Source organism: Xenopus tropicalis, chromosome 6 (genome assembly GCF_000004195.4).
Source record: "Xenopus tropicalis strain Nigerian chromosome 6, UCB_Xtro_10.0, whole genome shotgun sequence".
NCBI classification, from domain to species: Eukaryota; Metazoa; Chordata; class Amphibia; order Anura; family Pipidae; genus Xenopus; species Xenopus tropicalis.
This window is the reverse complement of record NC_030682.2, coordinates 53,490,269-53,504,222: the sequence shown is the minus strand read 5'-3', so window position 1 is coordinate 53,504,222 and position 13,954 is coordinate 53,490,269. Positions and strand designations below refer to the sequence as shown.

The 13,954-nt window shown below is 34.3% G+C and overlaps 1 protein-coding gene across 2 annotated transcripts in view; it reads left to right on the top strand.

Moving 5' to 3' along the window:
• Positions 1-13,954, top strand: part of ulk4 (unc-51 like kinase 4) — a 227,143-nt gene that overhangs the window by 110,080 nt on the left and 103,109 nt on the right. For both annotated transcript variants that reach the window (XM_002940722.5, XM_018094985.2), the window contains 4 exons: positions 3,168-3,219; positions 3,318-3,462; positions 6,117-6,209; positions 10,916-10,964. In XM_002940722.5, coding sequence (XP_002940768.2) covers positions 3,168-3,219; positions 3,318-3,462; positions 6,117-6,209; positions 10,916-10,964 — 339 coding nt within the window. The remainder of the gene's footprint in view (positions 1-3,167; positions 3,220-3,317; positions 3,463-6,116; positions 6,210-10,915; positions 10,965-13,954) is intronic.

Below are 13,954 nucleotides of genomic sequence, written 5' to 3'. Positions count from 1 at the left end.
CTTTGGGCAGGACTGTAGATTTTTTGTTAACCAGAAAATATTTCTTAAGTTCAGTGTCACATACTTTCAAAGTCAAAAGTTTGGCAAACACTTATTAATGTAGGAAATTATTTACATTTTACAAGATTTGCCAATGACTACTGTAATATCTTCATTTACCACCTTTGTTTTCATGCTTTTTAATCCACTGTTTCTGGTGCCCAGTATGGCTAACTAAATCCCCAGGCAGTTGGATTCTATACAAGCATTGATCTGTTTTAAATTAACTATAACCTTAACTATGCAGTTAAGGTTATAAAACATTCTCTAATTCCTGAATCAGCATTAGCCACCAGGGAACTGTAACCCTGGCCTGTAAAGATAACACACCCTTATCCCTGGGCTCAGAGGAGGAGGTTGGAACCAGAGCTTGAAACCTAAGAGGTAAGAATAAGAGAAAATTTTGGGAGCATTGGGTTTTATCGGCTGCTGTGCTAGAAAATTAGTATAGTATTTTGATGTCATTCTGTTTACATAATTTACATAGACAAGCTATTGTAGCAGGCCGTCGTTTTCACTTTCTAAGTTTATAATTAGAATAGTCAATTTCAGAAGCATTATATATTTTTAAGTTAGTGCAAAGATTCATAACGGGGTGCTGTAAGAGATGTTTAAAATTAATTTGCTGTAGTGCAGATTATCCTGAGAGCCCTTTTCTCCAACTCATGTTGATTTGCTTGGAAATGAAACCAATGAAGCAAGCTAATCATTTATGCACAATAGGAGCATATAACCTGCTAATTATTCTGCTTGCAGCTTGGATCATTCTTTGGAAACTGCTACTCTATGGTAGATACTCTGCTTACATATTTATGCTTACACTCTTGAGACATCAGGGACATTCTTTAATTGAACTCTTGTAAAATGTCTTGAATTTATGAATAGAGATGACTAGCACCCCATAGACCATAATGCCCTGTGAGAAGTTAAGAAAGTAATTCTCAGTATTCTAGATCAATACAGAATATGATAATGGTAAAATCTTCTTCCTAGCTTGAAGGCTTTTTTTCAGCTGGGTCATAGAGGTTAGGATATATATAGCTGCTAACAATTATTTGTCTTTCCTAGTGGGCATTTATACAGATGCTAGAATTATATTACTATACATTTTAAAAACTAATTACTTCAGGAATTGCACTGAGCAGTTCTGAAAAAAATGTTATATAAATGTGGCTGAATATTCTTGTAAAGATATATTTTTATCATAATGTGAAATATTTTGCACTGTCTTACTTTACGAAGTTATAATGCACCTAAGACCTTTGCAATTTTTATGGGTTAATGTGAAATATACCCTATATATAAATATACTTTCATATAAATAAAAAGGTTTATCTTCATATTTATATAAATATACTTTCATATTCCAGTATTCAATTACCTTGGGTTGATCTTTCCTTTTTTCAAACACGTTTTTCAGTGCTGAAGCTGCCTGAAGTTTCTGGCTCATTTGACTAAGAACAGCTAGGGTGATGGGTTGTGCGGTTTCATAAAGGAAATTTGCTGCACTACAGAAAATTGGGGATTTAAAAAAAATATGATTCAAACTTTTATTTTACTTGAAAATGGTAAAATTGACAAATTTACACTATGGAAAAGTATTCTTTCTTTGCAGTGCAATTTAAATCCATTGGTTGCAAACTGTTGTTAATATGCTGTTAATATATTAAGGGGGAGATTTTTCAAGGTTGGAGTTTTTTGGGTTTTTTTTCACAATTCGCGATACAGAAAAACTCGAATTCGAATTATGTTTCAAAAACTCGAATGCCTGGTATTTATTAAGTGCAAAAAACCCAAAAACTCAAATATAAAAATTTGCCATCTAAAATTTCAAAAGTGACAAAGTTATCCGAATCCCGTCAATGTGTTTGCCATTGACAAAAATAAAGACTCAATAGACAGATTGCTTAGGTGCAAGTTTGTAAAATAGGTCAACTATATGTCCTCTTACACAGCTATATGATCTCCATTTTAAGCAAATATTTCCAAGTTAAAAAAAAAGATTTTCTTTTCTTCTGAAATAATAAAACAGTACCTTATACTTTATTCCAACTAAAATGCATGAATTCATATTGGTGGCAAAACAATCTTATTGGGTTTATTTCATGTTTAAATTATTTTTAGCAGATTTAAAGGGATTCTGTCATGATTTTTATGGTGTACATTTTATTTCGAAATTACACTGTTTACATAGCAAATAAACTTTTATTCTTGAACCAACAAATGTATTTTTTCTGGTTGTAATATTGGTGTGTAGGTGCATTCTGAGCTTTCAGAAAAAGCCAGTGCTACACATTTGAACTGCTTTCAGGTAACCTATTGTTTCTCCTACTCCCATGTACCTGGAGGAGTCCCAAGCTTGACTTGGATTTCTTACTATTGAGTGCTATTCTGATACCTACTGGGAGCTGCTATCTTGCTACCTTCCCATTGTTCTGCTGATCGGCTGCTGGGGGGGAGGGGAGGGGGGGGATATCACTCCAACTTGCAGCTCAGCAGTAAAGTGTGACTGAAGTTTATCAGAGCACAGATCACATGGCTGTAGCACCCTGGGAAATGAAGAATATGGCTAGCCCCATGGGAAATTTCAAAATGAAATTAAAAAAATGTGTTTAAAAAAAAAAAAAAAAACAATACAGAATTCTACTGGAGAAGCTCTATTAACTTATGTGTTTTTGGAAAAAATGTGTTTTTCCATGACAGTGTTCCTTTAAGATATGGGGATCCAAACAGCAAATAGTAACTTTAAAACTTGTTTTACTTATCAATTTGCAAGTCTGGAACTTATGGGAAAAAAAGAACAGATGAAATGAAAATCTTCCAAGCACAGAATTAAAGAATAGTAAAGTAAAGAATAGTTTAGTAGGAGGAGATGAAGCATTAATTTAATTTCTGCCTCCTGTGACATGATTTATGTACATTACATTTTACTTAAATGTTGCTGGATAGATAAATGAAGGAACATAAGGATTGCTGTTATCTATGCTAAATGACTGTATCTCTGTCCTAACTTTCCACCCGTTTGTTTGATTAGAGAGTGCTTATTAAACCTCTAGATTGTGGTACAGCTGAGATCTATTTCTGCTCTTACAGTAATTCATTGCAGATTTTTACTTGCGCTCTTTTAGGTTGTGGACGGCATCCTCCCACCTTTAGTCTCACTGGTACGCAGCCAAAATGGTAAGCATGGCCACATCAAGTGCATCTTTCTCTAACTTAACATTTTGTTTCAATTATACTGCTGCGTGGTAACATTCTTGGCACTTTGTCTTCTTAAGCGGAATGGAGACTCTTCAGCTTGCGGCTGCTTGCAGAGACCACATCACTCCTTGTAAATCATGAAGATGTGGGTGAAGGGAGAGAGAAGAGCCTTCAGTCAAATAGCACATTTCTGTCTTTGGTCAGAGATACATTACTGCCAAAGTAAGTTTTTGGACTAAAATGGAAGCATGTTTTGGAGAACTGTAAAGTCACAACTAAGCATCTTAAAACTAGAAATTATTCTTATCCTTTATTTATATACAGCACCAAGATATTCAGTAAGGCTTCAAAGAAATTATGCATCATTCACATTAGTCCGTGTCCCAGTGGAACCTACTTGCACTTAAAGGGTCTTATTAAAAGCTGCCCCACAGATTCTTAGTGATGCATCATATGGAAATATATATAAATCATATTTTGTGCCATAATCATTAGCACCATATGAATTTCAAATTAAATATATAAATTATTCAAGTTACTAAAAATAGCACAGCAGATAAATAGCTATAAATTAATGTTTTGTAGTAGATGGTGACCCCTCATTAATGAAATTATATTTATCCTTTCTTTATTCTTGCTATATTTTCTTTAGGTGTCTTACTTGACCTAAAATAGCAAGCTCAACCCCTGTACATAGGGCATGGTCTAAATATAAATACTTAGCTACTTTGCAACTCTAGAATCAAATTCCTTTTTAATGCATTCTTGCATTGTTTGGCTTTGCTGTAGCTGTCAAACACTCAGTATTTCTATGAGATTGCCTTCCATTGCTAAATTTAAGCAATTTTCCTGCCACAAACCAAATACCTGTACCACAACAGCAGTTTTAGTAATGATAATAAGTGAACTATTGGCCACTGTCCTGTAGTGCTCTTAGCACAAACTCGTTTAAAGATTTATTCTAACTTCTGGGCGTCAGTAGTTTTTTTTTTTTTTTTTTAAAAAAGTGTTATTCTGGGACATTGGCTTTTGAAATGTCACCACAGAAATTTTAGAATTGTGTCAGTATGATGCTTTCCCTTTGAGTTTCTCTCATGTACAAATGTAATCTTTTGTTGAGAGGTTTGTGTTGATGCACTCTGAAGAGCATAGTGACCCAGCTTTCTGGATTTGAGCAATTGCGCCATAAAATGATTCAATGTGCATGGCCAGCTTTAGTTACTTTTCAGCAAGCTGGCACTTTTAAGCAATACAGAACATACTCAATTGTTAGTTGTTTTTTATTCAAGAAAGCAATTCTTTATACATCCAGCAGGAGATTATGCCAAATGACATTATTTTATGTAGATCTTGAGTTCAAATTCATTTTTCTGGTATATATTTGTAGCAACACTGTCAGATTCCGAGTGATAATGCAGAGGACTGGGCTTTTTTTATGCCATATTTAAATTAAAAATCACTTGCTTTACTTGAATCCAAATACCTAGAAAAATCCTTTGGAAACAAAATTGGCATTTCATCAAAACAATTAAATACTGTTACTCTGAATGCTACTCATCTCCCCATGTAGAACATTTAAATATTGCATATTTTAGCATAATGCAGCTTTTCTAAGTTTTCCTTTGACATGACTAACACCCTGCTTTTGCCATTTACCAAGATGTCTGATGTGATTTTTTTAAGGAGAAGGAATTGATGGGTGCCCAACTGGTTAGTCTTGTTATGAGATAAACTGGTCTGGAAACATCTGATATTTACAAATACCATATTTATGTTTGTAATATCATATAATTAGATTTCATTAATAGTTACAACTATATGCCTATTGGTTAAACACTATTAAACATCTAGAATCAAGAATCCTCCTATAAAGCAGCAGCACTTTGCTACCTGGAAGCTGATAACTGCTTCCTGTCAGTTCCCAAAGTCTGAAATCTTTGTTAAGTCTCTTCAGTGTCACTGTTACAGGCATGTCGGGGGGGGGGGGGTCATTATTCGTTATACCGATAAATAAGATCCTTGTGCATTTAGTATGATTTATTTCAAGTCGCCATTTATGGCACTTTTATTTGAAAAATAATATCTTATAATGAAAACTTTTTTTCACTTTTATTCAGAATAGCATATAGAGGCAAAAACTGCATGTACTGCTTTGTTGTCTAATGCAAGGACAAAAACTGCCTTAATAATACATACAGTAGTATGATTGCCTTCTGAACATGTGTATTTAAAGTGAATAAATCATAGGGGTAAGGAAAGCTTGACGTAAATGTAAAGTATGCCACAGAGAAGCTATATAAAGGATTTAGAAGCTATAATGATATAATAGGGAAGCTAAACAATTGCAGGATTCTTACCTTGCAGCATACCTCAAAACACTTTACACTGTTAAGGCTTAAATCTCACTTCTGAGTCTTCTGATCATATTTCTACCTGCAAACAAGTGCCAAAACCCAATTTCCCAGATGAGGGTGATGGAACAGTATCAGACACTTCACTCCATGTACCATAAAACTTTAAAAAGTCAATGTTCTTTTATGCTTCAGTCATAGACCCATGCTAAATCTAGCAGAGAGTGGGGTTTCTCTTGGCCAAATCCCAAAATTTCTGACCCAGTTCCCAAGGATAATGCCAGATAATAGATCCTATACCTGTAGCACTTGTGGTTGGACACAAACCAAGGACAAGTATTAATAAAATAAGAGGGTCCATTTAACATGTTAAATGATTTCTACACTAAATGACTTCTACAAATAAATCATTTTAGTTGTTTTTTGCCTAGGGTAAAGTAAGTATTATAAGCATTAGCAATTTCTTATTCCTACTTTTACCCAACTTTTACATTATTTTTTGTTTGGTGCATTTTTTTTTTCAAGGTATGACCAAATCCTTTTGGAATCAGATCCCATACCAGTGTATGCTTTAAAACTCTTGGTGCCCCTAACTGAATACAGTTCAGATTTTATCAGGTAAGCTAATGACAATTTATAATTTAGTCTCATTAACTGCAAGATATTTTGTTATTGAAAGGGATGTTTTTTTAATTTATATCTACATTATTAAAGGCATTATTAAGATACATTTCATTTTAAAAGTAAAGTAAAGGTACAGTAAAGCTAATGGCTCATGTAGCATGTGAAATACCTGATACATCTCCCCCCTGCTCAGCAAGTAACTTCTTATGAATGAAAGATGGCGTGGGAGACAAAGACATTTCTCCACCAGCTTTTCACTGCAAACTGTTTTGTGAAAAAGATTCTTAATGAACCTAAAATGATTATACAAGTTATAATTTTTTTTATATTTGCAAAGGTTTCATATATTATACAAGTTACCCTTTTTTATATTTATGCAGACACATTTTTACTAGTACCAGATAAAAAACTCAATTATAACTAGTGTTTTTATCATGTTATAGTTTTTCTCTCTCTCATTCACTATAGCGATACTCAAGCTAAGTTAATAGTCTATAATGCTTACTCTACATGCAAATGTTGTTCACATAACACACCAGGAAGTGAGCCTTTCTACTGAGGTCATAAAAGAATTAATCTGTTGTTATTCTTGTTTTATTCAGATGGGGATTGTGAGTTTTCTCTGCTCAAGCACAGAGATATATATATGTAAAAGTCAAATGCTTTTTCAATTATGTATACTAGTATCCTTGAGCAGATTATTCAACAGAATACATGATGATCTTGCAAAAAAACCAAAAACAAATAATATATATATATATATATAGCAAACCCAGGGTGGCCATACCCCCGAACCCACTCTGAAGGATTTGGGCGAATCCTGAACCGAATCCTAATCCTAATTAACTTATGCTAATTAGGATCGGAAGGGGTTAAAAATTGCCCTGACCATTTAACCCTTTCCGAATGCTAATTAGCATATGCTAAGGAGTCAGTTTGAGTTCGGCTGGGACCATGGATTCGGCCGAAACCGAATCCTTAAAAAAAAAAAAAAAAGCCTGGATTCGGCCCGAATCCCAAAGAATGAGTGTTAATTGTTAAAGATACAGAAGGAAGCGGTTTCTGTCCCATAGAGCTTATATTCAAATTTAATTTGTCAGTTTGATATGTTCAACTTGGTGGTACTGTTGTACTGCAACAAACACCAAGGAGCACATTTACTAATCCACGAACGTCCGAAAAGCTTCCAAATGCGTTTTTTTCGTAATGATCGGTATTTTGCGATTTTCTCATAAATTGTTGCGACTTTTTCGTAGCCGTTACAACATTTTCGTAAATTGTCGCGACTTTTTCGTAGCGTTACAACTTGCGCGAATTGTCGCGACTTTTTCGTAGCCGAGTACGAATGTTTTGGATTCATTCAAGTTTCAATATCGTGACTTTTCTTGGGCCAGTTTGGAGCTGCAGAGTGCCATTGAGTCCTATGGTTGAACATATCAAAGTTGAGGGGATATATGCAGTACAAATGATGCCATTTGGGTGGGGGAGACGTGCCCAACTGATATATATTGTAGGCAAATGTAGGCTTTACATGTCCTTTAAATACCCTGTGGCCATTGCAGTATTCTGCAGACTAGAAGCATAGTCACAGATGAGACTGGCCAAATTTACACCCAGACAGTAACCCCATGGCAATCAATAACATTTTTGTTTCTATTGTTCTAACTGCAGTTGGTTTTAAAATTAAAGGTATTCGCTGATTGGTTGTTGTTGGTTACTGTTCAGGTGCAAATTTGCCTGGTCAAACTACCCCCAGTGAGGAAATGCCACCAACTTACATAAGAATTGAAATTTTCCTATGTAGTAGTGCTAACCCAGGGCACCAGGCAAAGGATCTCACATATTATGCTCTCAGGCCTTCAATAGTTTTTTCTACCCCTGTTGTGATTTTAATCTGGACTTTATTTCTAATTAATAGTGTAAACCTTTTGTTTACAGATATTGTTGGCATACTGAAATGATATCTACATGTAGGATATTAGTGTAAAACTATTCTGCCCTCATGAAAGCAATCAAATATATAAATATAGCAAATGAAAGTTTATTAATTAAAATTGACAGTTGAATTGTTCAGAATTAATTACTTTTTTATTCAAATGAATATTTAATATAGCTTAATTGGTTTCTAAGCCAATGTAGTAAATGTGTTTATTTCTGTAATATTGGCTACGTTTTGTTTCTCTATGGGACCTTACAATAATACCAGTAACGTCCTATCTATACATGAGGGGGAGTCACTGCTTTAAAGGGATTCTGTCATAGGAAAACATGTTTTTTACAAAAAGCATCAGTCATTAGCAGTCCTCCATCAGAATTCTGCATTGAAATCCATTTTTCAAAAGAGCAAACAGATTTTTTTAAATATAATTGAAATTTGATGTGGGGCTAGACAGATTCAGTTTCCCAGGGTGCCACAGCCATGTGACTTGTGCACTGATAAACTTTAGTCTCTCTTTACTGCTGCGCTGCAAGTTGGAGTGATATCACCCCCTTCCTTTCCTTCTCCAGCAGTCGATCAACAGAACAATGGGAAGGTAAACGGATAACAGCTCCCTGACACCTGCATTGCTAAAAATGTCCCCATGCCCCACCTAATGGTGAATATGAGAACAGCATACAGTAATAAAAATCCAAGTCATGACTCCAGTTACATTGAGTAAGAGAAACAACATAGGTTATCTGAAAGCAGTTCCATGGCTGGATCTTCCTGAAAGCTCAAGATGAGGCACAATGCACTGAGATTGCTGCCTACACGCCAATATTAATATAGAAAAAAAATGTTAGTTTAAGAATAGAATTTTAAAATGTATAATGAATTATTTGCGGTGTGAACAGTATGATTTAGTAATGAAAATTAAAATCTAAGTCTACTTGTAGATAAACAACAATTAATTTGAACCAAATTTTTGAAATTGGTTTGTGCTTGATTGCTCATTGGAAAGTGGAAACACTAAAACTGCACTTTAATATATGCCATAATACTTGGGCTATCACATTTTCAGAATGTCCTATACTTATTGTCTGTGGTCATAATTTTTCCTAATCAGATGTTTTAATAGCTATAGCTTCCTTAGGACAGTCCTATTCTCTCAGCTGTATTTTGGCCAAAAAGAAGTGGCAGCCAGGTTGGTTATGTCCATCTGCATGAAAGGAAAAATTAATTCATTTTTATATCTTTCTAAAAGGCTGGCATTAACATAAAAATCCAAGCTTAGGTGTGTATGGGAATAATAAGGAGCTGGATTCTACAGTATTCTTTAAAAACAAATGACTAATTTACAGAAGCTTGCTGAGCACTCTCATTAATCAGTGTACAACACGCAGCTCTGCTAATCATCTGTGTTATCTTTGTGAGCTGCTGCATCTCTGTTTGCTAATTTAAAAAGTTACGGTCTGTTTTTAAAAGCGCCCGATTAAGGTGACTTGGTAGTTGTAGAAGTTAATCATGGGAAAGACAAATTAATTATGAAGCAGCCAACCAGAGTAAAAGTTCAAGTAATGAAATTGTTTTTGTCTTTAGAGTTTCAACACATATTACTTAGTCAATATTTTTTTGAACTATGGGAGCAAACACAAGGTGAATATATACTCTACAAAGATTGTGCTTCTTTGTTCACTTAAAGGGACAGTATACCCCCTTGTTCAGCATGAGTTCAGTGAAAAGGGCTTAGATTGAAGGTAATTTTTGTTTTTGGCTGTTGTTTTAATAACAAAAAAATCTATATGTTTTCTCACTTCTTGAGCTAAACAGGGCAAAGAGTAAAAAGCTACTCCATGTGCGGTCTTTTGTGAGGTAGATTTTATAGAAATTTTATTACTGCTGCCCAGATAATCCCTACATAATAGGCTTCTGCTAGCAAAATGGTCACAACAAAGGGTGATTGGAGGAGTTGCATACTGGTAATATAGTTGTCTGCCTCACAAGAAACAAACATAGGGTAGCTTCAGTATGTTTGGTTTAATAAATAACTAAAAGGATGGATTGTTTTTGTGGTTAAAACAAGAGGCAATATGTATGTTTTAGCACAAACATTTAACAAGTAGGTATACTGCCTGTTTAAGGCCCATTTTATTTTTTATTTCATATCTTTTGCAATAGTTTTTAAACACCCGTGACTGTAGAAGTGTTGGTCAGTGAATTGTTTGTCTGGTTCTTGAAGGATGCAATTTTTTTGTGAAGGAATAAAAACTGATGCAGCTTAGTCAGATGTCAAAATTTAGTTCCAGCAGTGCAAGAAGAGCATCCTTATGTCTAGAATTGTACATAATTATAACATTTTTATTGCTTTGGCTTTGTCCAGGTTTGTTCAATATCTATAAAACATTTGTAATATCTGTCGTCAGTTTTATAAATAATGTAAATATTTTGTGGCAATTAACATAAAAAATAAACTAGCCCAAAGCCAACCTTATAGCCAGTTATGAATAACTATGTATAGCTGCTGCTTTACTTTTATTTTTAAGCTTGTTTTATTTAGGTTACAATCACTTACTATATATATATGCGTGACCCACTCTCTGTATGTTTAAGATATCTTGTATGAGAGACAGTTAACACCCCCTGCTTGAATTTCTATATCATTTGCTAGCAAATGTTACATGGTTTAGGATACAAACACCTTTTTTTATACCTATTATGTGAAAATACCAATGCTGGTCACAAACCCCTTTTTTACTCTGATTCTGTAAATGTTTTACAGGCTAATTGAAGAAAACAAGCTTGTACCTGTTCTCTTCCAGGTCATTTTGGTGAGTATATCATTGTATTTCCTGCTATACAATGTAGCTCATAAAACTTTAGTCATCCAGATTACACATTGTAATAACTAATAGGTATTTCCCCCCCATCTCAAATAATCTTACATTTTCTCTCAAATAAGTTCAGTTCTGGTAAATTATCCAATATCAAAGCTGTGTTCGCTGAGATCATAGTGAGTTGTCTGCCCCAAGGCTGTGACACCAGAGATTTTGATATGGTTTAGAAAAGAGATATTCCTAAAGCAGGAAATATACCTCAGTGCTGGCAGCATTACTGAGTGTGCCTTGCATAAAAGTATTCCAGAGGTTAAACGTTGTTATAGAACAGCACTGGTTTCACTCCATCATATGTAACCTAAGGAGAGATTAATTTACTAAAAAAAAAGTTCCATTATTATTAAAATTTATAGCACGTTGAGTAAAGATAGTGATTTAGAGGGAAAAGACATGTAATGTGTTTTAAAGCAATGTTTGCTGCATTGGGTAGAGATATATATACCATGGAATCATCTCTAGTTGTCCCTAACATCTGATGTTGGCTAGGAAGGGTGTCTAGGGTTGTGAGCTTGGGCTCCTGCATTCAGCTCCTGCATTCAGACAATCTTGTTTAATTCTTTATCTATAGCACAGCTCTACTCCTTAGTCTGAGTAAGCAGGGGCCAAGTCAGGTTGTCTCAGACTATACAAAGTCGTCTTTGAAGGTTTGCCTGACATAGGTTTGTAATGTCATATTATTAGTATTCTTTATACTTAGTACTTTACATTGAGTATACATCATTCATATGAGCCCCTGTCCCAGTGGTGCCTACAGTAAAAGGTCCCTATTACATTTGAACACACTGTGGTTAAAGGGATACTAATTTTTTTTTGTCACAATTTTTATGTTGTACTTTTTATTTCTAAAATACACTGTTTACATAGCAAATAATTCACTCTACCATTTAAAATGTTATTCTTGAACCAACAAATGTGTTTTTTTAAGTTGTAATATTGGTGTGTGGGAAGCCATCTCAGCACATTGTGCCTAATTCTGAGCTTTTAGAAGAAGCGAGCGCTATACATTAGAAATTCTTTCTGAAAACCTGTTGTTTCTCTTACTCCAATGTAATTGGAGGAGTCCCAAGGTGGACTTGGATTTTTTACTTTTGATATTCTGAAAGCTACCACTTTTCCAATACAGGTGTCAGGTAGCTGCTGTCTTGCTACCTTCCCATTGTTCTGCTGCAGTGGGAAAAGGGAGGGGGGTGATATTACTCCAACTTGCAGCACAGCAGAAAGTCACATGGCCGTGGCATCCTGGGAAATGAAGAATATGGCTAGCCCATGTGAAATTTCAAAATTAAGTATAAAAAATTGGATTTCAATGCAGATTAGAGAAGCTCTATTAACTGATGTGGTTTAAAGGAACCAGATAACTTGCCTGTGTGTGATATTCATTTGTTTCTTCATATTTATAACAGAACAAAGGTACACATAGGGCAAGATTTACTAATGTTCCTATTTTTTCTTTTCTGCAAATCAAACTTTTTAGCACAAAAACATGTGTATTTAAATAATTACTCTAAAAGTAATTTAGTACGTGTAAAAACCATGAAAAACTTAAATACAATACTACACCATCTATACGCTGGCCTTGACCTGTCCTTTGCAAACTGTGAAATATTCACTTAGATCAGGGTTTTAGTGTTTCATTTTTGGATTCATTCCACAATGTTTTTCAAAGGTGCTTTTTGTAATCGTATTTTTTAATAAATGCAGTGACATTTAAAAGTGACTTAAAAGTGGTTTTAATAAATCTGCCCCTTAATAAGTGACAAACAGTCAGGCATGGAAGCAACTCCAAAAACCTACAGTATTAAAACCACATCTACAAACAAAAGGAATTCTGGGAGTGAATTCCAAACTCTTAAAAAAATCCCATTTACATGGGTTTATCCTATAGGCTAAAGCTCACCCACTGGATTTGAAGCTGAAGCCAGGACAATACGCGAAACCGGTCTGTAGTTGGGAATCTGATCAGCTATTATCCTGGCTTCAGCTTCAAATCCAGTGGGTGAGCTTTAGCCTATAGGATAAACCCATGTAAATGGGATTTTTTTAAGAGTTTGGAATTCACTCCCAGAATTCCTTTTGTTTGCTTTTGTCTGTATGAGGCAGTCTCCTCAACCTAATTTATTTGTTTGTAAAACCACATCTAGAAACTGAATAGAGATGTATATGTAGATGTCATGCAGTCTCATGGGGTATTTACAATTTTTTTAGCTGTATTTAAAGGCAGAGATGTCTTTTATGGTTTCTAACCAATCCAAAGTGTGGAAGCTATTTTACTGAATATTTAAAGCAAAATATGAAGTGACTATAAATATTTTCATTATTAGTTGTAGCTGGGCACCGAACTGTCTAGCAATAACGTTAAACATTTTCAGCATAGAGATGCTCATTGTATTGTATTTGTTATCACATGGCTCTATACGATTAGTTGTTCCACTGAAAATTGTGTGCATTTTTAAATAATCTTTGGTTTAAACGGCATCTTTGTTCTTGTTTACCATTTTACAGCTGAAAGTGCTGTGAAAGAAAAACTATGCTCCTGCTTAATTTTATCTCCTTTTACATTAGAAAAAGCAAAAAAAAAAAAAAATAAAAAATACAATTTATGTATAACATAAACTTGTTGTTTGTAGAAGAAAGTCCTTAAAGGTAGCTGAGTTCCAATTATTGTGCACACAAAATATTCTATAAAAGATGATAGATTTTGCCACTAAAGTTTCTGAAGTTAATGATTAGTAGTTTTGAACTATTCTACTCTTAAAGTCATCATTTGTTAACTGTATTTTGTTGCACTGCATGCTATTATGTATTTATGTGTATGTGAGATGGGATCCTGTGATTTATATTGTTTTTTGCAATATTTTATTGCACCTACTCTATTAGGATTATATTTTTTAGAGTCTGGCTTTTTGTCTGAAAATGTTACTACA